Source organism: Pleurodeles waltl, chromosome 6, assembly GCF_031143425.1.
Source record: "Pleurodeles waltl isolate 20211129_DDA chromosome 6, aPleWal1.hap1.20221129, whole genome shotgun sequence".
Taxonomy (NCBI): Eukaryota; Metazoa; Chordata; class Amphibia; order Caudata; family Salamandridae; genus Pleurodeles; species Pleurodeles waltl.
In genome coordinates, this window is record NC_090445.1 from 429269156 (window position 1) to 429296352 (window position 27197).

General features: G+C 42.0%; 1 protein-coding gene across 6 annotated transcripts in view; it reads right to left on the reverse strand.

Moving 5' to 3' along the window:
• ATP2B4 (ATPase plasma membrane Ca2+ transporting 4) overlaps positions 1 to 27197 on the reverse strand; it is a 588558-nt gene that overhangs the window by 176077 nt on the left and 385284 nt on the right. For 4 of the 6 annotated variants that reach the window (XM_069238447.1, XM_069238453.1, XM_069238448.1 and 1 more), the window contains exon 8: positions 19005 to 19040. The exons of the other annotated variants lie outside the window; for them this stretch is intronic. In XM_069238447.1, the coding sequence (XP_069094548.1) occupies positions 19005 to 19040 (36 nt within the window). The remainder of the gene's footprint in view (positions 1 to 19004; positions 19041 to 27197) is intronic. 6 annotated transcript variants of the gene reach the window in all.

A 27197-nucleotide genomic window follows, 5' to 3' on the forward strand; every position in this document is an offset into this window, starting at 1 on the left:
AGTATTCACTAAGAAATGAGAACATTTTAGGTCAATGATAGCCTACTCCAATATTTCCTAGAAATCGACAAACAAATATTTGCATCACAGTATTTGAAAGTGGAGGCGTAAGGTGTGGGCTGCAGGAGGAGTTTGTGACTGGACAGACCCAGAAGATTGCTGCTGGTTACATCAGATCACTGTGGCCCGAAGATATAATGTAGGATACTATTTGCCAATAAAAGCAGATTACTTCAGAAAGGGTGAGAATACACGCTCTTCCCTCACCACTCACTCCTCTATATCTACGGGTTACTAAATAGTTAGGAAATTATGCCAACTTGTTTTGAGGGCCAGAAACTGATTAAGTGCAATAGAAAAGCAAGGGCAGTGGATCCTTCAGGTGTTTGCTCCACTCATCACATAACCAAGCATCCCCACCAAGCATCCCCTAAAGTCCTCAGACCAGCTGCCTCACCTACAATTTGTCAATTACGCTATTTGAATAGACTAGCTTATCAGGGTTTCAACTGACCAACAGGGACAGGTGAGTCTCAACCTCTTTGACAACTAAGGCAAATTTTGATAAACCAATACAAATCATCCGGACACCTTTTATAGGCAAGCCTTGAAACTCAGAAATATGGGGTTTTCCTCTCAAGCAAAGGTATAAGACACAGACTAGCCGAGCCCATAAAAAATAAATTTCTATGATCTGGAATTTCCAATCTTTATCTATAGGTCAATTTGTTTTTCAAACCAAGATGAAGAATTCAAATCCAACTGAGAAAGAGAAGTCGCGCTAGAAAGAGCTACGGATCCATTGGGTACTCACCAGCTGTGTCTTGGTGGGTACTGGGCTCAAACCACCATGGTGGTTTTTGTAGGCCCTCAGATCTACATAAAATTGCTCTCTCTAAACTCGACTTGCCCTAGACTCTCATTCCATCACAACTGTTGATCCCTAGCAAACATTCAATATAGCAAACAGATGGGAAATTTAAGCCACTATTTTAGCCTTGTTTAAATTTGAATTTGCCTGAATATTTAAGTGGTTGATAATGTTAAGACTGCTTTTCAAATGAGTACAGAAAGTACAGAACTATGGCAATGACTTTCAGGGTCAGTCCATTTTACAGACTTGAAAGGGAGGTAAAGAATGACATGCGAGTGAAAAATACAATACTCTTTATTCCCAGTAAATATCCATAACCAGGGGTCTGAAAAGTTTCAAGAAAAACTACTGCCGAGTAGGCAGGTGTGCCGCCTGTCAGAAATAGCAAATGCTCTGTGTTTCTGAAACGTTTCTGTTCTTTTTCACAAATAGGATGAGCCTCCATATTCAATTTCCCATCAAAAAGTCATTTTATATTTTAACTTCTCCTACATTATTCTCCGTCTTCCTTTGTGCTCCAAAAGTGCAAAAGAATATCTTCATAATCTAGAAAGGAGGTGATCTAAAACTGCAGGAGGGTCAATCTGGTACTGACGTTTCTAGCAGAATCATTTCACATGATTCGATGGCGCACAGGTCACTTGTCGAGCATCCACGGCTACAATATCCATAGAGTACCCCTCTTGAAGTCCATGCTCATTCCACCAACATGAAGGTCATGCTGTGGCTTTGGGGAAGAAGTCGACAGGTCTGCCATGTGATCGACCACTACAAGCAGTATGTACAAATTAGTTTCGGATTTAGACAGTCAGATTAGAGCAAAGAATGCTTTATGATCCTTGTAGCCCAAACCTTGAGAATGAGATTGAGATTAAAACAAATGAAACAGATAAGCAGTTAACCCTAACCGGAAATGTGTCTGCTAATTTAACATATCTAGAATGCCACAGAGCCCCTCAATGCAGCGCAGTAAGAGTTAACTTCAGTTCCTCTCACTTTCTGCCAAGAGGAAGGATATTACTTAATTTCTTCCCATACATCCTGATTTCCTAATGGGTATGAGGTGACTACAAACAAAATTAAAGGAAGACGCTATTATGGAGAAGAATTATGTTACTTAACCTGTAAGCATCTGTTCAAAGAATGTAGTGCAGAACATTCAAATGCTTTGCATACTTCTGCCATGTATTGCTGGGTCTGGACAATACAAGTTGTTTTTCTTTGAAGCAGTTTCAAGTTACGAGGTGTAGAGTGACTCCTCATTTGGCTCACAAAGAGCACTAACTTTGGCTGTACCCTTAGACTGTTTTCCACACAGCAGGGTGAAAGGGGGAGTACCAATGAATACATAGTCATGCAAGTGTATTCCCTGCTCATTGCAGTTGGTAAATGTTAAAGAACACATATCCCCACTTCCACTTATGGGAATGTGCTAGTGTACATGTGAATATATAGCACTGCACACTACAAACAGATGTGCACAGAGTAAGTAACATAATCCATTCATGCACGTTACTGTAGACACACATGATTTGCATCGCCTATAAAACAGTATCATCCCAGCAGTGGTTAGTGGGCAGCTAAGGCAGATGTTTAAAAGGTGTTCTTAGTTGTGTTTGGCCAACTGAAGCCTACTGTCGGACTAATATAGCTACAGAGTAATGTTTAGTGAAGATGTGCAGTGTTAACCAAGTTGCTGCCTTACATATGTCAGTTTTTGGAATGTTACCTAAAAAAGCTATGGAAGCCCATTTTCTGTGTAGTGTTTGCTCTAGGAGATACAGCAAGCGCCTTGTTTGCTTTAGCATAGCAGGTCTGAATCCGCTTTTCAATCCTTGCTTTGGAAAATGTGTGTTCTCGCTGTGGTGTTGCCCTCGAGACTGGCGAGCACTGGCGGCCCAGGACCCAAGCACAGTCGCAGCTCAGGTCTCTGCCTGACGGGAAGTCTCGAGTTGAGGTCCTAAACCCAGCAACAGAGGGTACAAGCAATGCTGGATTATTCAGTAATTTCTCAGGACCATCGGTTGCACTTTCACTATTTTTGCTTTCTTTTTACACTACATTAGTCATGTTAGCAGAGCGACATTTTCACAGTCCTGAGGAATGCCCCCACAACTGACATAGGCTGTCAACAGGGCAGAAACATACTAACCACCCTCCCTCTTTAAGGTTGAAGTTATTCTCCTCTTTTTTGACTTTGTAATCTTATCCCTTTGACATAATAAAACAGTAAAGTTCTACCAAGAGGTAGTTTTAATTCACATTACATTCCCTCTGCATTCTGCACAATCACCCACACCTGCTACTTACCTAGGGGTTATCCATTTGAAAGAGCTCCTCCTGATTCAAGGAGATGTAGCCCACACAACACCATTTGGTTGTGGTTTGAGCAGGAACCCTATAATGAAGCATGCCACCTAAGAGTGGGCGAGGATTTTCCTAAAAGAAACTGACAGCTGAAGACAGAGGAAGGAAGGAGTAAAGACTTTGTACATTCAATAAAGCCTTTTCCGCTAAAGGGTCTGCTTTTGGAAAGAACAGTATCACCTCTATGGACTGATTTAGGTGAAATGGAGACATTACTTTTGAATAAAAATGATGTATTAGTCTGCAGGACCACCCCATCTTTATATATTTGAATAAAGGGCTTTTGAATAGAGAGTGCATGTAACTCACTAAATCACCATAAAGATGTGATACCTATGAAGGAGGCTACTTTCCATGAAAGAAACCGGAAATCGACTGAATAGAGGTAGGTTAAAATCGTGGTCCCCAGAGCCAGGTGAGTGCTATGTTTAAGCTCCACACAGGAGTCATATACATGTATAAGACAATCCTCCTTTTTGTAAATGTGGGAGATAGGGAATCCTATCTTGCACCGCAGCCTGTAACGGGTACAGGTGACGTGCAGCACAGTTCAGCCTTTCCATTTAGCAACACAGAACTTGGGGTAAGCCCTCTGGGCTTGCGAAGGATAGCTTCTTAGGTCCGGAGTGCCCGATTTGTCCACTGTGTTGAGTAAGAACATCCAGTCTGATGAAAAGCTTCTCCAGTACCGGCTCACGGAAGTTGGCACGGGGGCAGGGGGAAAATAAACATTTAATTTAAAAACAAAAAAAAAAACACTTACCTTCTCCGCCGCTCCTCTGTCCCTCGACGCTCCAGGCTGCAGGCACAGGCTTCCAGCCTGCCCTGCGCCAATCAGGATTGTCTGGGAGCGCCCAGCCAGGGCTCTCCCTGGCAGACTGGGAGCCTGTGCAGGCTCTCTCCATAAGAGCCTACAGCGCATGTGTTTGACTGGCCCGAGACGCCCGGCCAAACACATGTGCTGTGAAGGGGGAGTGCTGGGAACTCCCCCCTCAGTGCACGGTCCCCCCATGGCTCCGCCCCTTTCAAAGAAAACAATAATAAACCCTGTTTATTATTGTTTTCTGAAAAAGGTTTTGCCGCTGCTGGCAGGGGGGTGACACTCCTCCACCAAACGGAGGAGCCGCCACTGAACTTCTCATGGGATGAGATGAACATTCTCTTAAGGCTGAGTCCCTGGTTGCCTGGCTCATGTTGGGCTACTAGAATGAGTGTCATTGGGCATTGCCCCATCTTCCTGACTACATATGGGATGAGTGGGAGAGGTGAAAAAGCAAATGCAAATGTCCCTGACCAGATCACTCATAGTGCATTGCCTATGGATTGTGGGTACCTGGATGTGAAGCTTGGGAATTTTACATTTTCATGAGTGGTAAAAAGGTCGACTGTTTGACTTTCTCACCTATAAAAGTACTTTTGTAGGACCTGAGGATGTTCTCACTTGTGAACTTGTTGATACACCCTATTTAGAAGGTCCGCAAAGTCGATGTCCACCCGGGACTGGCAAGGTTTTCTAGGAGAGGGTGCACCTGTAATCTGATGTGCATTGCAATTGCTAAGCATGACACTATCATCCCAAGCAGTCTCATTACAATTCTTACTGGAATAGGATGAGTAAACTAAAAATGAGGCATCAGCTGTTGAAATGCAATCAGCATCTGTTCGCTGGGGTAAGCGTTCCACATGACAGCATTTAGTACTGACCCTTAGAATGGATGGCTCTACTGAGGTTGTAGACTGGAAACCTAGTCAGCGTAGCAGACTGAGAGCAATCAGAGTGTGTAATAGGGACATTTGCTTGATGTCACACTTGATCAGCCAGTCATCTAGAGAAGAGAACAGGTATACGCCCTCTGTCTTGAGGTGAGAGGCAATGGCAGCAAGACATTTTATACAGACTCTTGGAGCTGATGGGCGAGTCGGAGCTTAGAAGCTGGAGTTCAACCTTTGCCCCTGCCTCTATTTTTATTTCAATGTAGCCTCCTCCTGAGTAACTCCTAGTGTTCTGGGGATCGTGAAGGGACTGATGATTATGTTTTTGATAGGTCTGTGTATGTGAGGTTTGGCCTGATTTTGGAGAGCCTCTTGATTATGGCCTACAAAAATGACTCTTGAACGTGGCTGTTTGTAGTGCCCTCATGGACCTTGCAATTTCTGTGTCCTATTACATTTTTGTTCCACGTTGAACAGAATGTTGAGAAGGTGCTGTTGCACGCCAGGTTTGAAGCCTAACACCCAGAGACAGGCGTGTCTATGGCGTAATGTACTTGTGTTTATACCATGTAAGGCCCGGTCTGTGGCATCTAGTATGCAGCAGAAGTTGATATTAAAGATAACTTTATGTTCCGCCACACTCTCTTTACCACATTTCCTGTAAGATGCAGGAAGATGCTGTATTGAGACCTCCACTGCTTCCCAGTGGAATCCATAGTATTGTGACAGCAACGTCATGGAATTGGCTATGCATCAGTCGGTTGTTCAACCTACTGCAACTTGGTTGCCTGCAGAGTCTATTCATTTAATCTCTTTTTACCTGGGGTGGGGCATCCCCGGTGGTTTGTGCAAGTGCCCTCCTTCCTGGCCTTGTGGGACATGTCCTCTGGAAAAGCTTAAGAGTTTTTTCTTTGTGCAGCGAGACCATCCTGAGGCATCAACAAAATAGTTCTCCCATAGATCATCTCCTGGCCCTGTGGGTTGGTCAGAAAGGTCCTCCATCCATATAGGCTCCTTGGGTTCAAGGAGTGAATACATCCTTCTGGAGGCTGCAGTAGAGGCAAAGAAGGTAACTGTGAGATAGGTCTCCGTGGTAGTGTATGACGATGTAGTGAAAGAGGTGACTATGGTGTAGCTTGCAGTGCCTGATTTGGTGTGGTAGGCAAAGATGGCTGAGGAGGTGCTATCTGCCCTTTGTGCTTCTTGTGTCCTAGGTGTTTAGGAGTGTTATATGTGAGTTCTTCCTCTAAATCAAGCTTCTTTTTCTTTTGGGGAGGGAAGGGGTGAATCACAGAGTGGAGTATTTTCTGTGAAGGCTTTGTTGAAATTCTGCATCAAGTTCCTCCGCCAGTCTTTCTCACGGGTCTCTGCGCTCAGCATCTAAAGCCCCCTCAACTTCGATCTTGGTTCAGAGCATGCCTGTGGCATTTTCAGTACTGAAGCAAGAGCTTGATGTCTCTTTGAGCATGTTGGCGCTGGACTCAGTTGAAGCTGGTCTCTACTGCAAAGCTTTGGAACAGCTGCAAAGATTTGCATCAGCTCCAAAGAAGGACCAATAGTGGTCGCCTACAAGTCATTTTGACAGGCTCAGTGCTAGGTGCCCGATTCTCTCAGAAGTGGCATTTCTCTCCACCATAAGGTCGTGTGCATTGTTTCCCCATGCCCCAGGTCAGTACTTGCGGATCTCAGTGTCTTCTTTGTAGGTTGTTCTGCCTGCCTCGACTCCGAAGGGTCTCGTTCATAGTCAGAGGCCTCCAACAACAATGTTTTAGTGCTTGCTGTTCTCCTGTTGACCATGGCTTCGCTGGTACTCGTAATTTTTCCTGTACATCGAGGCAATCTTGTTCCCTGAAAAGGTCTGGGTTCCAAAATAGCCTGACACTGCAATAGTATGTCCAGTGTTTTGCTCTCTCCTATATGTAAGCGACTTGTACACATAAAAGCTCAGCAAAAACTTCAATTTGACTCCTGGTGCTATGGAGAGAGGCAGAGGCAATTTTTTCGGCAGAATTGAATGGGAGGCCGCACCATCTGCCTACATTATCTGAGGCAGAGTACTAGATAGTTGGATAAAGCGGTTTGATCGGTTATGGATTACAATGCCAACTGCTTGTAGATTTCCTCTGGAATCAACAACCTTAGCAAGGCCGGAGGTCTCCGCGCACAAAAACCTTATTGGACCCATTGATTTACATGTTTGAATGCACCGGAGGAAAAACCAATCAGGAGTAGAGCCGGGGATCATCTGCATTGTGGACTAAGAAAGGAGTCACTCTACACCTTGTGTCTCAAAACATCTTTGAAGAAAAACAACCTCTAATGTCCAGAACTACCACTAGATGGCAGGAGTATGCAAACCATATGCATCTCTAGCAGCACATGCTACAAACCTAAGATTACAATTATTTTATACTCTTCATCACTGACCTGTCATTAATGTTCATAAGCACTGTATAGAACAGCCAACTTAATGTTCAAAGGAGGCAGGTAACATTTTTTTTAAAAATATCACAAGATAAATAAAAAACATACCAGTAAATATTTTGTGGAAAATCATAACTGACTACAGCATACTCTGCAAAGTCAAAATAGTAGTGTTTGGTAAAGTTGCGAAAAGATCTCCATGTTACAGCTTTTTAAAACTCTATATTGTGAACATACATAAAAAGCATTTCAGTGGCTGGCATAGCAGTGTGTCATTATCCACCTGGTTGTGAACTAATAGGTGGTAGGAATACCTGTACAGCTAGCACAACAGATATATTTCGTGTTTTTCTAAATGTAGTGCATAAAAACAGTTGTCATGTAGTGGAATAACTAACATCTCAACCTGAGATAAAGAAGAATTAAAGAAAATTATGGGGAAAAAAATTGTTTCATTTATTCTGAAATCTAAAAATAGGAAGACCTCATTTTGGAACACAATATGGGATTATTTGTTCATCCTTCTGTCTGATTTAATGGCCGCTAAGAAGGTAACTTTTCAAGATTGGTACTGATTGCCTCGTTTATTCATCATTTCAGAGAAAGGACCAATCACTTTACAAAGGACTATAATAATTTCGATAAGGAAGACTTCAATCAGCCCATATTAAAATCAATAATCGATTGAAGACAAAAAAGAATGCCTCAGAAAAACTTTATTCACATGCAGAAATAGATGCTAGATACAAAGCAGGATAGTAAACCAACCTTCCATAAGTAAAAAAGATCACAAAATCATGCAATTCCTTAACTTGCCCCTAATTTGGAGACCCAGTTTGCACCACAATCTCCTATGAGGCTCTATCTAGTGATGATATTAAGTACCCACCATCGGCAAGGCTACATACTAATTATGTATTTTGTTTCCTTTTACGGGGGCGTTTGTATAAGAATAAAGGGGGAAGCAAAGACAAATGTATGAACAGTTGATAACCTGGGTATTATTGTTGGACCTGGGTCCCGTGTACAAAGGAGTGAAGTCTAAGCATTTTGTGTTTTTTGCTACTGGTACGACATCCAAGTATGAAGGCTCTTCTAAGACAACATTTCTTAGAAAACTTTGTTGCTGATGCTGTTGATCTGCTTTCACACATCGTTCTCAGCTCATAGACTGCTGTGAATAGAATCAAAGAGTCAATGCCATATTTGCACATCCTTCGGGAAGGCCCATACCATAATCTTGTAAGAATGTGTTTCTCTAGTTAAAAGTGTCAGACTTGTCACGTCAGGCTGTGTGGTTACCGGGTTTGTTGTTAAGGTGTGGGGAGGGGGTATTTAAATGCTAGACAGCAGTTCTTTGCATGAGTGTGGATACAGAGTTTGTTGCTGAGGAGGGGGGAGAAATATTTGAAGGCTAGATAATAGTCCTTAGCATTAGCATGCTGACTAAGCAAATGCTTTCTCTGTTTAAGCATCTTGAATTGTCAGGCAACTGGACCATGTGAGCTGCCCCATCGGGCTAAGGAAGTGGATGTCGTTACTGACTGATAAGGAACTTACTTCTCGAGGGTCCATTACCTTACCTTAAGTGTGTTTTTCTGGCACCAGCAAGAGAGTCTGGCAAACTGCTTGTATCTTGTTTAAAGTTTATCTCCTGCACTCCAACATCATTAATTTTTCAAGCATTTTCGGAGAGGTTGCAGTGCGGCTGCATGCGAACACTGTCGAATTTGCAGGATGCTGTCAGTCCTAATTGATCTATTTGGCTGTAGGTTGAGGATTAGTTGCGATTTAGGGGGTGTTTCCGGAGATGGATATTTTATACTCTTTGTATCCAACACAGCTCTCCGGTATTTTTGTACTGTAGGATAGACTCTAACTAGCTAAAGTACTACTGGAGCAAGAGATGGGTCACAATTTGTGAGGTTACCTTGATATTTGATGCGAATTTGCCGTTTGGTCAGAAAGAAACAATTTATTCCAAAACACCTCAATAGCTTTAGCTATGTGTTTTCTGAGACGGAAATCACTGAAAATGATTTGTTAAGTGCCTCAGCACATTTCATTGTTCTTTCGGTGAGTGTTGGCACTGTGTCTAGGCAATGACATGGTAGGCCATGGTATGTTAGATGGCAGGGAGCTTAAAGCTGAGGTTTTCAGTGAGTGGATCATTGATAGCTTGGACAAAGTTCTTCCCTGTAAAAATAAGAGAGGGCCGTGTAGGAAGGCGACCGCTATGTGGTTTACACCCAAACTGTTGATCAATAAAAAGGAGTGCAAAAAACTAGAGACAGTATGGAGGAAAACCTGTGATACAGCGGATAAGGAGGCCTACAAGAGAGCCATCAGGAAGTATCATGTTGAAATTAAAGCAGCACAAGGCGCTTATTACCAACTTAGAATTGAAGAAGCTTCGGGCTCCGCCAAAGAGGTTTTCCAGATTCTAAAGGAGATCCTCCATACACCAGCCTAAGGGATTTCTAAAGATGCTTCCTTAGAATACTCCAATCAATTAGCTAATTTCTTCCAAGATAAGATTTTAGACATCTATGCCAGCTTTGGCAATAATAGTCAGAGCTTGGTAGAAGATGAGTCTGACTAAATGATAGTACTGCCTCCATCTCTCATTTTATCCCCTCTGCTCTGGCTCTCTTAAATACTCTTAAATCAGGTTCCCCCCTTGACCCCGCTCCCCCTACGATTCTGGTACAGGGTGCTAAAGTTATAATGCCTGTACTTACAGAGTTGCTTAATGCATTCTTAACCAAAAGCCACGTATATAAGACCTGGGAACATGCGATAATTAAGCCTCTTTTGAAAAAATCCACCCTTGATCCCACTGTTTTGAGTAATCACAGGCCCATCTCTCTTCTACCCACCCCGCCAAGATTTTGGATAAGCACATTAACTCCCAACTCTCTGTGTTCTTGGAAGAAAATGGTCTTCTCCATCCCTTCCTAGATGGGTTTTCGGGTCGGTCACAGCACGGAATCTGCACTCATCGCAGTCTTAGAAAGGGCCAGAATGAGTGTCGATCAGGGTCTTACCACAGTTGTAATTATGCTGGATCTTAGTGCAGCTTTCGACACTGTTGACCACCGAGTACTCATTAGGAGGTTGAGGGATGTTGGTATCAAAGATCTGACGTTGGCTTGGTTCACATCCTTTCTAAAGGATAGAAATTTCCAGGTGTTAGACAGATCTCACCTATCAGACATACTGTCGAGTAAGTGCGGAGTACCTCAGGGCTCCTCTTTGAACCCGACATTGTTTAACATTTATATGGCCCCTCTAGCCGCATTGGTTGAGTCCTTTGGTCTGGCCATGGGTCATATGCCGACAACTCCCAACTGGTGGTATCTTTCTCAGCCAATGAGACACTGGAAGGCTCTAGATTATCCTCCTGTCTTCATGCAGTATCTGGTTGGATGATTAAGAGTAAATTGAAACTCAATGAAGACAAAACCGAGGTGATGATTGTAGGCCCGGAGTCAAGACTCGGAATCCTGCATCCACTCCCATTAGTAATGGATGACTTCCCTCCACCTAAGAAGCAGATTAAAAGCCTGGGGTTCTGGCTGGATCCAGCTCTGACAGTGGATATTCATGCTAAGCATCTATCGGCTACCTGCTTAGGTCTTCTTAGATTATTGAGAAAGGTGTTTCATATTCTTCCGGTATTGGCCAAAAGACTTAGGGGGTTATTCCAACTTTGGAGGAGGTGGTAATCCGTCCCAAATGTGACGGATTTACCACCAGCCGTATTACGAGTTCCATAGGATATAATGGACTCGTAATACGGCTGGTGGTATATCCGTCACTTTACCGTCACTTTTGGGATGGATTACCACTTCCTCCAAAGTTGGAATAACCCCCTTATTGTTAAGGCCACAATCTTATCCAGGCTTGATTACGGAAATGGACTCTTTTTAGGATCTCCATTATATGTCAAGAAAAGACTACAAAGAGTCCAAAACGCAGCAGCTCGCCTGATACTTGATATTCCAAGATGGACCTCAGTTCGGGCTGGCCTGATCTTGTTGCATTGGCTGCCAATAGAAAGGCGGATCAAATTCAAGGCCCTATGCCTGGTGCACAGGTCCCTCCATGGCAGGGGTCCTCCGCTCTTTAAAAATGTGGTTACTTTCTATAGGCTGAATAGAGACCTTAGATCGTCCTCCTCTGCTTTAGCCAGAATTCCCAGAGTCAAGAAAAGCAAATGGGGTGGGTCCACTCTATCTTTTCTGGGAGCTAAGCTATGGAACTCCCTTCCTGTTAGGTTGCGTCTGATGAATCAGGAACTGATGTTCCGCAAGGCACTCAAAACCTGGCTTTTCTAGTCCCCTTCCATATTCTCTGTTTACTGGCCTGTCGTGTCCGCGAGTTCCATTAGCGCTGGGAAACCTGTTGGTAGCCATGCGCTTTACAACCTGCATAACATAACATATAGGTGATCAGAAGTGCCTGAAGGCTCGCTTGAGCAAAGGAGCTTCTAACCAGGTAGGAATGTAGAAGGTGGTTAGCTTGAATATTATGAAGAGCTCCGAACCTTGAGACTGTGACATCCTCCACAGTGTGGGAAATCTGCAAAAATACTGAAATTGCTTAACAATGGGGGGGCAATCTGTTGTAAACATCATAAATTGTGCCCAGCTATAGGAATCTGCAGGAAAGTATTCAAATATGTATTTGTTTGGGGGGGGTGAGGGGATGTTGTTACAGAAATCTGCACATGAAAGGTGAGTATGGGTGAATGCTGTGGTAGCGAGGCCTCTCAGTTCTTTGCAGTTGGTGTGAGACAAAGAAGTCAATGGCACATGCACACTCAGTCTGATTCGGTTGCGTAGGATGCTGTAGTGTTTTGAAAGGAAGCTGGGGACAAGGTTTCAACATCTAACGGAAGAAACTTTGGCAAGTGTGAATGGTTGAGAGGCTCTGATGACTATGACAGCATGGATGTCAATAATAAAGTTGATGATAGACCTTGAAGGCAGGTGGCTGCACGAATATCTTTTATGGTTATTTGTCCACAGCAGAAAAAGCATTTTTCATGAAATGGCGGGATGGTTGCTCAATAAACATGCCTTGGAAAAGTCCATTTGTGCATGCGTTAACAATAGGAAGCTGACCAAGGAAGCAGGCGAGAGATGTAAAATAGATCCTCAAGCATTTCAATGCATGAACCTTCGAAAAGGTGGAAAGATCTATGCGTACAACTAATAGCATCAACTGAGGGAAATATTCCTCTGTGCTGGCCAAGATGTGACTGACAAAGTCTCGAGTCACTGGCTGAGATAGGTGCATTCAAAGCAAACTATATGCATACTGGAAACAGCACGTCTGTATAGACTCCTCTGCTGTGAAACCCAGACCTAAAAACTATAACATACGTTAGTTTGATATTTGATGCAGAGGGCGATCACAGTAGATTTCAGTGAAGTAAAAATGCCATTTAAAAACAAACTTGTAACTGCAAAAATCTGTAACAATGTTCAGAGATTCTTGCACTATAAAGCAGAAAAAACAGGGGCTCTCTTTGCACTGCGAGAATTTATTCAGTGGCAATTGTAAACCCTGATTATGGTAAACTGCTTATCTGTTTTCTGTTAACAATGAAAGCTATAATGATATGGTTTTAGTTTTTGGCTTAATCATAAAAATGGCTTTTTAAGTTTAAAGAAAAATCAGTTTGGCATGGTACATAAGTTTTATAAAAAGGGCTTTCTCTCAGTTATGTGTTCAGAAATCACACACATAAGGGAAGAAATGCAGCAGTTACAGATAAAGAAGATAATGGATACATAGGAATCTGCATACTCCTAGACCATAAGGTCTTACATAGAAACTGGATATGTCTAATGCTCTCAGCGAACCACTGTCAGTGGTTCTGATTCATCCCCAAGCTCTACTCACTTTGAGGTGACTCGCGGGAGGGGAGGGGAATGGCTGGTGTGACAACACAAAGCATCATTTCCGGTCTTCATCTTTTAATCAGTTTGAGAATTAATGAATTACTACTTTTTAATTTTGCCTGGGTTTCTACATCCATATTCAAGCTCTAGTGACTTCTCTACCCGGTGTGAGCAACCAATGGTATTGGCATTTGCTTTACTACTCAAATTAGCTAAAACAAAAAGTGTATTCATGTCCAGTGTGAACAACAATGTTTTGCAATAGACATGATTATACAATGCACTTCAAAAGGGCTTGCAAAGTTTGTAAGTCTCTACCCTGAGTAATTGTACTGTTGGTTTGCTGGTGGAAGGAAACTTTAGTAAAGGTTATCAGTCAGCTTCAGACTCATCTAGATAGATGTACGATATTGATATTTACAGGTTGGCACCTGCACCATGTAACAGGCACAGCTCATGAGGATGTTATGCATAATGTATATATAGTAGAAAAGGAGATGTTCTATAATGGACCGCAATGTGTTGGCCTATTACTTAAAAAAAAAAAAAACTGTCTGGATAAACAGACAATCCTTTCATGTTCCTCCTTTTTCTGGGGTCTAGTTCAGTTAGCTCGATTTACTCGCTTTTTTTAAATCCTAAATTGCTGTGCCGTGGGGCGCGAAAAAAATCTTCTTTATCAATCTTTGTGTTTATTTTGTAATGGATGGCCTTGACATGATCAATGACCATGCTCTGGAAAATCAATTATATAGAGATGACACTTGGGCCACACTGAAAACAAGAACAGCTCTGCCTGGAAAATATAGATATTTAATAGAATACCTGTCTCAGGTCGTAACCTGGGTGACTGCTAACTGTCTCTAGTTGAACGAGTCTAGGACTAAAGAGTTTTTGGGACAACAGCTCAAATGAACAAACAGCTACATTTGTCATCTCTTAAAAGCTGAAATGGATTCTACCAACATCTGAGTACTTCTCAAAAATTAATGGTGCAGGTTATTGCTAGCAACTGGAATTTACTCCCTTAAAATTAAGGGTAACTCACAGCAACCAAGAGAGTCAATGCACACAGGCAACATTTGATTGTAAAGCTGAAATATAGAAACATTCAGAAATTTACATTATAGTTCTGACACAAACATATTTTTCAACGAGGAAACCAGGAGTCATAAAGCAGCAGAAAGATGTAGAACAAAGTCCCTGGGATCCCACCAAGTACGAACTGAGCTTAACATTGATTGCACATTACACCAGACCACTCTCACCAGGCTTTCTTCAAATTAATACTACAAATGCAAGAATTATCATCCATAATACTAAACAATGAGGAATTTCTTACCACCTTTGGATTGTACCTTAATTTGCCAGTGGTGCTCTAAAGCTGTTGAACAGCATGGTCTCAACTACTGCAAACATTGTTGGCCCAACAAAATATACTTAAAGAAATAAATGTTTAAAATCATAATAAAGAGAAAGCTTATGGACACTTTGCACCCATTTTTCATAAATAGTTGATCAACGGTGTCAGACTTAGACAGGACATAAAATTAAAAGTAAATGAAATAAAACGCCAGATTAGATATAGAAAGGAATGTTGTGGAAGGAAACGAAATGAGTGAGAGACAGAGGCACAGTGAGGGCACGGAGGATGGACCCCTGGGCATAGCCTAGGAAGAACAACGCACAGTGAGGAGCACACATCAGAGCAGGAGGAAGGCTCACGCTGACACAAGGCCATGAGAGGAAAAGGGTGTAACAATTCTACAGCCCCTCTACAGTTGAGAAATATCTGCAAGGCAATTCGTAGATGACACATGTGCTCTACGCATCATGCACCAATGAAACTCACCACTCCTCTGTGACAGCAGATGGAGCTCAGTGATGGAGTCCTTGCCATCTGTAGGTTCAGGAGAACAATGGTGAAACTGAGTGCCTGCCTTCAGGTACTCCACAAATCTCAACATATACTGTGAAAGAGGACTTGAAAAGTAATGTGTCTTGCTGGTTGTGAACTTCAGCATCATCTTCTAGGGAGTCAACCTTATTCTTTGTGATAGAAAAAATTACAATTGATTACTGAAAGGCTCAGAATTAGGTTTTCAATTGGTGAAGGACTGTGATCTATTTTAACACAGAATGGGGTGTGTATTGACTCAAATATGCTAACTAAATGGTGCCTTCATTAAATGAGAATTACCTTTCTTCATGGCTCCCAACTAAACTGAAACAGCTATCATAAAATGTTACACTCACACGTTAGTATGACATATTCAGATCTCAGATCACATATCCTGCCGTTCTGAGTTTCTCAAGGGCCATTGCAGAAACACTGAGAATTTTAGAACATACAAATAATTTTAGAAGGCTAGGGATACAATTTGGACAAGGGTGCCTCTTTAACATTCTGGGATGTGGGGTTTAACTGCACTGGAAGAAAGCGCTCTTCCAACCCTGAACATGTGAGAACTAATTACAAGTTAGCTTAATGCTGATGCACTGGCTGCATTCTTCACAGAATTCTAGAAGAATACAGTCCTGATTGAAATCATTTAACCAATATGGCGCAGTGCAGATACATTTACTACACATTCAGTGAAGTCACTTTAATAATGGTAACAAGACAGGCAAAGGAGAGTTTTACAGATTAATCTACTCAGATGAATTATTGTTTAGCTAATCTAATCCAAAGGAAACACTGTGTAATTTAATAAAGAAGTTACTGGAGAATTTGCAGAATCCACACAGGATCTGACAAATATAGTAGAAGGACTTGTTGGAAAAATGATTAGTTCAGTGAAGAATTAAATTGCGATGGGCAGTCAACTGGACAATTATTGGGACAGGACTTTATAGTAGCATTCCAAATTGAAATATCTACTAGAGTTTAACTCCAACCTAAGATATACAAACTGCATACAGGTCTCATCAGCAGATCATCTGCTGATGGAGCAAGCTAACCTACTCAAGTTCTCCTCGTCAACCGGGATAAGCATGGTCTAAGATGAGTAACCTATTTGAAAATCTGATGGAGTACTGGGAGTAGAGTGAGAAACTGAGCATTGATTGAGATAGAGGACACACTCAATTGTAGAGTCGTTTAGCAGATAAATTGTTTGTTGAAAACATAAATTATGATAATTAACATATTGCAGAGTTTATGGGGTAAGTGTTCAGGGGATATTAAATACACTAACTAATATATGGGGAGATGAAATGTCTTTGAAAATCTATTGACGAAAACACCTTTCATTGGAGAGACTACAGGTGAATTAATAATTCCACTACATAACCTTTTAAGAGATGAATCATCTATTAGAAAATCCACTCAAAGGAGGTACTACGTATTGGTAAGTTTCCTGGGAAAATCATCTATTATTTGATCATTTACTGAGGAGTGAACACCAAAGAAGAACAGCAAGATGCTGTCAGCACCTCAGGTCTCCAAATTCCATTAAAAAAGGGTTAAGGCAGCTATGTTTATTAAACATATAATTTCAAAATGAGCAATGAAGGACAAAGGCACAGTAATTTGTTGTTTAGTGCACCAATGCTCAGGTTACTGTAATGCAATGCATGCATGGGTCCTGATTATGAAGTTCTCCCTGCTGAAGCTTAAAGGAATTATACTGACTACCAGTAAAAATCCAAGTTTACCATAAATGCAGTTATCAGACAGCCACTTTTTTTTTCAATATCGAGGCGCAACAATTCAGATCTGAGGTAGGCAGAGTAATCTTTGTTAGCAATCCCATTCTTCAGAATTGTTCTTAGAGTGAAATACTGCTTCTCAGTCCAGGGTTCACTTTGCCTCCTCATATCAGGCGATGCTGGCCCTAAACACTCTCCCATTTTGTAAATATTATTTAGCTCATGATAGACCTTTCAACTGATGTGCAGTCCTGGGAAACAGACGAGTATACTTAAAATACAGCTACTGAAGAAACCACTAGGAATTGACATTTCTACAGAATGAGATTGCTGAAAGTTAATTCTTTGTGAATTCTTAAGAAGCACATTAAATTGTATACTGCAAAAGGTATTATCAGAATTATTATGTGGAACAGACTTTGAGCTTTTAAGTACTGGGACATTTATCTCCATACCAGAACATCTGAACAGAACATATCTTATTGAGAAAGCGTCTTAAATGTGAAGGATCTGCAATAAATGTTGTTTTAAACTAATTAGCAATGTAGCTGAAGTGTAATTGCCTTCAGGAATCCAGGAGGGGAATATTGGGCAAAGCAAAGTCACAGTGGAATTCTAATCAATCAATTTTTAAGATTGCAGAGGTGGAATATATACTGAGAGATTAATCCACTGATGGATATAACTGTGGATGATTAGTAATGTTAAGCATTACACTAGGAAACTGACCCCTAGGCAAAGATACTGGAAAAGGGAAACTCATCTTCTAAAAGAATTGTTAACCTAAAACAAAGCTACAGTTAAATTAGTCATTAACAGATACTGCAGAATGATATTTTTCCCCAATCCTCTGCAATAGGTCACTGTGGTTGGAATGATATTTATATATTGTGCAACATAAGTTAAATGGGCTCTTCGTATATTGAATAATGGATGCTATGTCCAACAAAACAGTTCTAAAACTATTGAAAGAAGTTACGACTAAGTGGACCGTGTCCCAATTCTAATATGTGGCTTAATTGGTAGAGCTATGCAGCTTGCTATCAATCACCTGAGCTACAATATGAACTGAAATTCTAGTCCTCCATTAATCCAAGTTGACAATTCAAATATATTAGTTAAGAGAATTTTACATTATAATACCAATTCTCAATTAGATTATCAAATTGATGATACATCTTCATTTTAAAAGGTATTAGAATAACCACTTACTATATTCTCCAGTAAGATTGCAGCTATGTTGGGGGAATACATTTCAATATAACATGCACTTAAATTAATGTTTTTGATAAAAATGTGTACCTGAGTAGTTTGAATCTAATAATACCCTAATAGTTCTCCAACACAGATGTCCGCCCCAATAGAGCTGCCAATAAATAACTTGCTTAAACAAATGTTCACAGACAATTCATTGCTTACTACATTAACTTAAAGGTGGTTAGTTTCTCAAAAGATAGTCCATTTTGAGGATCAATCTCCCGAAACACCTTCTATAAACCATTCATTCTGCTATTGCTACTGTAATCAAAAGTGCATCTGCCAACAGATTATATGGGCAAACAGCTGAGTAACGTAAGTTTCAATTAATATTGTTTTAGAAACAAAATCCTCAAAACTGATGGAACACTCATCCTTCAACAGCATAAATGGACTTGCAGTTGTCCTCAACTTAGAGCTCAAGTTTTCTTGGGATTACTAATACCGCCAATATCCATTTTTTTCAACAGAAAGCTATAGTCACAGGAAAAGCTGTTTGTTGTATGTTGCAATTATTCCCAGGACCAAATAAGAAATACTGTGGCCCAACAGACCTGTCCATCCAAAATCCATTAAAATGAGGTAGCCTCTCGTATTGGCAATAGAAATGAAGCCCCATCTATCTAAAGGATTTGACTGCAGAGTATACTTGTTACACCCTTTTCCAGACAAGAATGCGAGAGGGTCCTGGCGTATTGACAGAGAGCACAGACTCATGGGAAGGAGAGAAGGAATGTTTGTTATCTGATTGCTTTGTTTTTCACAGATAGGTGCCAGGACAGCTGGTGTAGGTATGAGCAAGTTACCTTTGTTGCGATTTTCAGGGGGTCCGGGTTTTTTACCTGTTTAAACAAAAAGAAAAGGATGGGATCTCTGATCACATGATCTAACAATCCAGGCGGGCGTGAAATAATGTTTTTTGTATTACCATCCACCCTTTATAGATGTTGCATGACTGTTTCTGCATGGCCCACTGTTCCAAGTAATTATAGACCACTGGAGAGGTATGCTGTTTCTTCAAGCTGATTTATTTTCATAGGAAAAGCAGGGCTAAACATACAGTAATTTTGTGGGAAGTAAGAAACTGACATATCTTTTCCCTTGTGGCCTAAGGGCAATTTTGAGGACTTACGTGAGCTGTCAGCAACCCTCCCCAGTGGATTCCTCAACAGAATGACCAGAGACAACATGATTCTAAGATGCTGAAATGAGAGGAGTAATCATTCATTATACTCAAAGAACAGACTCAAAAATGACTACACTGAGACCTAGCTAAAATTCGCTGCACATACTGAAAGGATAACTTGCTGGCCGATGGCAACTTCCCCTGCCCCTCTTAAATATGTGAACAAAGTTTGTGATTAAAAATATTAAAACAGAAAATGGTATCTCATGTGACACCTAAAAGATGCCTAAATGAGAGATTAATCGGAATGAAGAAGTCCAGGGCAGAGCGATTAGAGAAGAAGGTAGAATTTTGAGAGGATTAGGAAGCACTTAGGATGAATACATTTTTTAGCATGGCGAAGGCTAGTTGGCATAAATAGCAAAGGTCATTTGCAGGGATGAGAGGCATGGTAGGCAGGAATGGGAATGAAGTAGCTCTCACACCATGTGTAACCCCTAAAACACAGTTTTTGGTCTCCTACTACATGTTCTGTGACACCAAGCAGGAAACAGTGGGTGTCTATGTCTGTGTATGTGTGCGCATGAATATGTATGGAAATATATATAAGAAGGACAGGATGTCTCAGGACATGGAGCAGGCAAAGAGTAAATGTATAACTCCGCCTGTCTGTTAAGAATGATCTATTTGTATTCAATCCACATCCACCACTGGCTAGAGTAGCTGCACTTAATCTGTAATTAAGTTTCAGACAACCTCCTCCCAGTTATTAATGATATCCTAAATTGCTGTTCTACCTGCTACTGGGATGAACCCTTACCAAGGTTTCCTATTTCTTCAGGCACACCTTTATATCTCCTCATTGAGCCTGTATGACCTTTCAGGGACAGTGGTTCCCAAAGGTTCTTAAACCACGACCCACTTCTTAGAATAATACATTTCTGTGACCCATCTAGCTTTAAAGGACATAAGGCAGGCTACTGTAACTAAAGCATCGTGTGGTAGCGCACTGTCATTTACAGACAGCACATTTTGCACTGAAATGACCACCAGATTTGTACAGACATACAGCTTTACTGATAAAACTATAATGTGTGGAAATTGGGTTTCAGTGAATATTTATTTTTTGTGCATCATCAAGTAATGTGAATTGATTTGATAAAGTGACACATTTTCGCTTTCTTAACTGCTGAATCTGTACAGGTCATTTGCAGGCATTTACAATTTGTTGTACGTTAGGAAAACATAACATCCTACAGCCTTTCCTTCCACACTCCTCAACCCCAGCAAGTTTGTCATACAGTACATTTTTCTGATCTTTCTCTGAACGCAAAGTGAGAGGTGTTTGTAAACACCAATCCCCATGTTAAAAAAATAAGCAGCAATTTGTCAGAACACATAGGGTCTCATTATGACCCTGGCGGTCACCAGACCACCAGGGTCACAGTCGCTGTCGGACCATTGCCATAGTGGCGGTCGGACCACAACATTGGCAAAAGCACCATGGTCGGACCGCCGGCACCGCCAGGTTGCATCCAGTCAATGGCCTGGCAGTCTCGGCGATTGTAATCTGCAAGGGCAACGCTGCCCTGGGAATTATGAGTCCCCTTTCCTCCACCCTGTGCATGGCGGTAGCCCAGCCATGCAAAGGCTGGCAGAAAGGGGGAGCCTGGGGCCCCATGGGGGCCCCTGCACTGTCCATGCACTTTGCGAGCTGGCGTCAATGTTCAGGCCCTGTTCACCGCAGAACGGGCAGAAACTCTGTTTCTGGCCACCGGTCCTGCGGTGAACTCCTAATAGGGCCGGCGGTGTTTTGGCTGCACAGGCCGCCACCCGCCAAACTCATAATGAGGGGAATAGTCTGACGCTTGAGCTCTGTCTTTGAAGTGCGGCAAATCTGAAAAGATAAATGTACAATTTAGAGGCATCTTTATTTACTGCTTGGACTTTCCCAGGCCACCTAATATCGTCTCACGACCCACAGTTGTGGAAATACTGTTGTAGGAAGGTGGTGCAAGATGGAAATGTACTGCTCCATTAATCACCTGCTTGTACAGCACAATTGTATTATCTGGCAACAGAGTTAAATTGAAGATTATTCAGACCTACTGGAACAACAGCTAATGCATACTCAAAAAGTGCAGGTTTTAAATAAGCTCATGGACTGGCTGGCCTAGGAGCCAATTACCTCTTTTTGATTGTGAATTAGCAAACCTTACAAAGAAACCATGAAAACATGTGTGGTTTACTTTATTTTGCAGGTTCACAGGCCACAACACAGTAATAAAAATCATCCTGATAACACTTACTGTTCTTCTATGTGGTTTTTTTCATTCTTGCAAATACTTAGTTAAATCAACTCCCTTGTATGCCTCTACTTTGTAAGCTCTATCTGTGCCCTTGCTCAACTTTAAGAGAAACTTAATATGAGCATGCTCACAGTACCAAAGCAATAAGACCTACATAATAAACATAATTCATCTTTTCGAAGCATGTTCAGTATCTCCTACATTCATTCAACTTTGAAGGTGACAAACAGGACAGCTAGGGAAGAGGGCAAGGCAGAATTACTACCAAATTAATTTGGTGAGCTCTAAGGAGAGCGTGGATAGCACAGTGCTTGGCATAGATGACTTGGATGTTTGACGGGGAAAAGATAGGTTCTTGCTTTGAATATGGATATGAGTAGAGATGGTAAGAGGGTCCAGCAGAGTTTTGATGGGTGCTTGGCAGAGAATGGGAACACACTACACAGAAATCAAAGGGGCAGAGAAGAGGAAAGTGGTGGGCAGGGAAGTGAATGGCTCAGGATATGAGAGCAGTATGGCAGGTATGAGAAGGTAGTTAGAAAGTGATGAGAGGTGATGAGAGGTGATGGGTAGAGGTGCTGAATAAACTACAATTAAAATAGGACGGATGGGTGGAGGGCTAGACATAAATTCTGGCATCTAAGGAAGTGAAGGCTGAGCAGGCATGAGAAGGGGTGTAAACACCTTGGCTTCTGAGAGGGGTTACCTTGCAGAAATGGGAGGGAAGCTGTGCAATGGGATGGGGCACTGGAGGGAAGGGAATCATGCTATCCTCGAATGCGAGTTTGACAATGATGGAAGGGGCACTTAAATGCAGTCTGCGAGTGGCAAGAACACAAAAGAATGGTAGCCGTCTGGTTAATCTAAATAATTTCACCTGAAAGAAGAGTTAGCAGTGAGTAACAGTCTTCTCCCCTCCTGGCTGTATCACATCCTTCTCTATAAGCATTCTACATTTCCCATCTGAACGCATTCTTCTCATAATTCATGCCTCCCATACAGTTTTATTAGTCTTCCTGTACCGCATTTTATCCTTTCTCTCTTCGTTGCACACAATCCCTTATACACTAAAATAACCCCCTATTCCCTGAATGTCAATCTCTCCCTCCTCATTACATATTAAGTGCACCTTCATTCCTGTATAAGATTATTATTTTCCTAAACAGTGGTAACAGGAAAACTGCAATCTTTAGGTATCCAACAATTCAAATATGATACACTAATGCCCATAAAAGAAAGTTGACATTTTAAAAAATCAGGATGGAGATCCCTATGAGAATATGGCGATTTGAAGTGATCTATCAGAGTTATAAAATGAGATACTGGCAAAAGTGAGACAAATAGAATCAGCTGCTGGAGCATTAGAGTGATAAGATGTAACACAGTCTAAGTAAAAACACAGTCCATAGATTATTTTTTTTTGTTTTTAAATACAACCTTTGAGGTCAGGAGTGAAATCTTGCAATGATATGTACAACAAGTTTTGAATTCTTATTTAATTGGCGTAGGTCATTTATTCAGAGATCAATCACAGTGGGATTTGCAATCGGAAGGGAGGGCTGAAAGTACTTCCTTGGAAAATATCCACAAAGGAGAACTGTTGTCACAGGTCTGTGATGCTGATGTTTTCCGCACGAGCAGTCTATACATCCATATACTTGAATAAAGTGCAAGGAATTAAACATTATAAAGGAGAGAAGTATCACCATAGAAGAATAAACATTCACCTGAGCCACCTTCAATATGTGCCCTAAATCTGGCAACTGTTTAGTGGTGTTTTCTGAAGGTTTCTAGGTGCTAGTGCCAGAGAGAAGATATCCACCTGGAAATGGTCTGACTACAAATGCTCCCTTTCATGACACATTCTTAAGATGAAAACGTATGCCTCATCTCTTTGTACCTTTGTTATTAGCGAAGTCCGATCATGCAGTCTTTAACAGCAGTGAAGATATGGCATGAGTCATACACTCAAGCTGTTCGAAAAGCAATGACAAATGTAAAGATAATTAACTAAGTGGCATGGGAATTACAAGGCTTTGGTAGGAAACTCTCATAACTTCTACAAACCACCTAATAGTATGCAAACAAATCACTACCTATCAGGTGTGAGACATGTAGATAACCTCACTCTTCTTGTACAGGTAACGAAAGCCTGACATACTCAGTACTTCCTTGGGCCAGGAGCCGTGTTTGAGTAATCATACCAGTATCATCATAAAGAGGAGCACTATATCAGGAAAGAAAATATTTCCCAACAGCATATTAAACAACAGGCTGTACAGGTAATCCGTATATACAAGATTTCATACTGACTTCCTGTGCACTAGTCATCTGACCAAACAGCCTAGTGACATCTCTCCTTTATATATTTCCTGAGAGTGCATTTAAAACTAAACAAATATATGTAAACTAAAGGGCACAGCAGGAACCTCAAAACCTCTAGGATGCAAATTACAAGCAAGTAACTCAGATCTCACCTTCAATATGAGGAATGTATAGGATTCTCCTCTGAATTCACTGCTCTGGAAGGTCACACAAGCAAAACATTTCAGAAGACAAGGTGGAGCACAATGTCTTTGAAGATAAAGTTATTAAAGAGAGCTTCAACTAAAGTAACTAAAATAATATAAAATAAAGGCAAACAAAAGCATCTTCGACTTCCACAATGTACTGGTATTCTCCAGATAGCGCAATGGGATCTGACATCAAGTTTTAGAAGAAATTAGTGCAGAAGAGGACTTTATCAGCCACCACAGGAAGAAAACCAAGGCAAGAGATAATCTTAAGAACTATTACTTCATAAATGAGGATTTAAGGGTTTACCAGATGGAAATATTTTTTGGCATACCTTGACAAAGTAATAGCAAACAAAGGATTGTTCAAAGTACACATATGACCTCAAGGGATCCACATTTAGGTTAAGGGGTTGAGTGTTTCAAACATCCCTACAACAAAGTCTAAACTTGAGGAAATAATAGGATGGAAGAACAAGTTACTTACCTTCGGTAACACGTTTTGGTGGATACATTAGCTACCTGTGGATTCCTCGCCTTATGAATTCTCCCACTACGCCAGCATTCAACAGAAAATCTTCTTCCCAGTTCTCCAAGTCGACGACGACGTCACAATTGCACGGCTCCACGCAACTCTGTCTGACGTCACCGTGCCAATAAGAGGTCCCCACCAGCGTGCTGATGGCAGTTTCACAAATTTTTTACGTGCCTTTGAGGCGAACAGGTGAAAACCGAACTCACACTAGCTCAATCGAATACACACATAAAACCATAATGATGTAACACAATTATAACCATCATTTATATATACATAAAATTACCAAAACATATATACACTTGTAAAACAAAAGCCTTGGTATGACCAGACAGGCAACGGGGAGGTGGGTTGGACTGTGAGGAATCCACAGGTAGCTAATGTATCCACCAGAAAAAGCGTTACTGAAGGTAAGTAACTTGTTCTTCTGATGCAAACAACTAACTGTGGATTCCTCACCTTATGAAAGGAGTCCCAAAGCAGTACCACAGTCGGAGGTGGGTGCCTGACTGGTCACACCAAGAAATCCTGCAATACAGAACGTGCAACATGGCAGTCCCTCCTAACCTCAGAGTCCAAGCAATAATGCTTTGCGAAGGTGTAGAGGGAAGCCCAAGTTGCTGCCTTGCAAATATCCACCACCTGAACCCCTCTAGCCAGAGCCAAAGGGGCAGACTTAGCACTGGTCGAATGGGCTTTAGTACCCTCAGGGGGGGGACCTTCATTGCCAACGAGTAACAGACCTTGATACAAAGAATGACCCACCTGGATATAATTCTTTTATGGACCGCTCTGCCCTTCCACTTCCCTACATATCCCACGAATAGCTGGTCTTCCAAACGAAAGTCCTTTGTCCTCGCAATATAAAAACTGAGAACCCTTCTGAGGTCCAAACGATGGAGTCTCTCTTCCTCCTTTGAGGGATGAGGAGGAGGGTAGAAAGATGGAAGGGTAATGGTCTGCCCCATATGGAATGGAGTGACAACTTTAGGTAGGAAAGCCGCTCTGGTTTTCAGCACCATTTTATCAGGAAAGAATAAAGTAAATGGAAGTTTAAAACTAAGGGCCTGAAGCTCACCGACACGCCTAGCCAATGTAATAGCTATCAGGAAAACCGTCTTAAGAACCAAAAATCTTAACGGACAAGAATGCATGGGTTCAAATGGTGAACCCATTAAAAAAGTTAAAACTAGATTCAAATCCCATTGAGGCATAAGAAAGGGAGTGGGAGGAAATGTATTAGTTAAACCCTTTAAGAACCTAATAACAATGGGAGGGTTGATGCCGAAGGCAAAGAAAGGCTGACAGTGCCGCCAAATAGCCTTTAACAGTGGCAACTGCACAACCCTTCTGTGCTAAAGCTAATGCAAACAACAGAACATCAGACAGATGGGCCCTCAAGGGATCAATTTGTTTCTCTCCACACCAAGCGACAAATTTTGTCCACCTGCCGGCATAAACAGTCTTAGTGGAGTGTCGCCTGGCCGACAAAAAAACATCCACTACCTCTGGTGCAAGAGAGAAAGCACTTGGATTGCCCCGTTCAATCTCCAGGCATGTAGGTGCAGGCTCTGGAGGTGGGGGTGTAGAACCTGCCACTGCAACTGCAAGAGGAGTTCTGCCCTGAGAGGGAGACGGAGCAGAGGGCACAGTGACAGTTGGAAAAGGTCAGTGTACCACGCCCTTCTCGACCAGTCCGGAGCTATTAAAATGACCTGAGCCTGATCTTGGCAAATCTTCCTCAGAACCTGAGGAATCAAGGGCATGGGGGGAAATGCGTAAAGCAACTGGTCGCACAAGGATGTCTGAAACCCATCCCCCAAAGCTCCTTGCACCGGATACTGGAGGCTGCAGAATGACGGGCAGTGCACGTTCTCCCGAGTGGTAAACAGATCTATCTGCGGACAACCCCACATCTGAAAGATGTGACGGACCAGATCCGAATGGAGATGCCACTTGTGATCGGCTGAGAAATATTGACAGTGTCCGCACGTACGTTGAGCACTCTGGCCAGATGATTCGCCACCAAGCAAATCCGATGGTGATGAACCCAAGACCAATCAATCAATCAATTTGTAAAGCGCGCTACATACCTGTGAGGGTTTCAAGGTGCTGGGGGGTGAGGGGAGAGAAAGGTGCTGCTACTGCTTAAAGAGCCATGTCTTTAAGAAAAGAAGGTCCTGGGTCTGTCGTAGATCCGACAGGAGGGTGCTCCAGGTCTTGGCGGCGAGGTACGATAATAATCTGCCGCCGGAATATTTGAGCCGGATGCGGGGGATGGAGGCGAGGTGGGGGTGTAGAAGCTGAGTCTGTTGTTCAGGTATGTTGGTCCGGTGTTGTGGAGTGCCTTGTGTGCGTGGGTGAGGAGCTTGAAGGTGATCCTCTTGTTGACAGGGAGCCAGTGAAGGTCTCTTAGGTGGGGGGTGATGTGGCAGTGGCGAGGGATGTTGAGGATGAGTCGGGCAGAGGCGTTTTGGATGCGTTGGAGGCGTTGTAGGAGTTTGGATGAGATACCG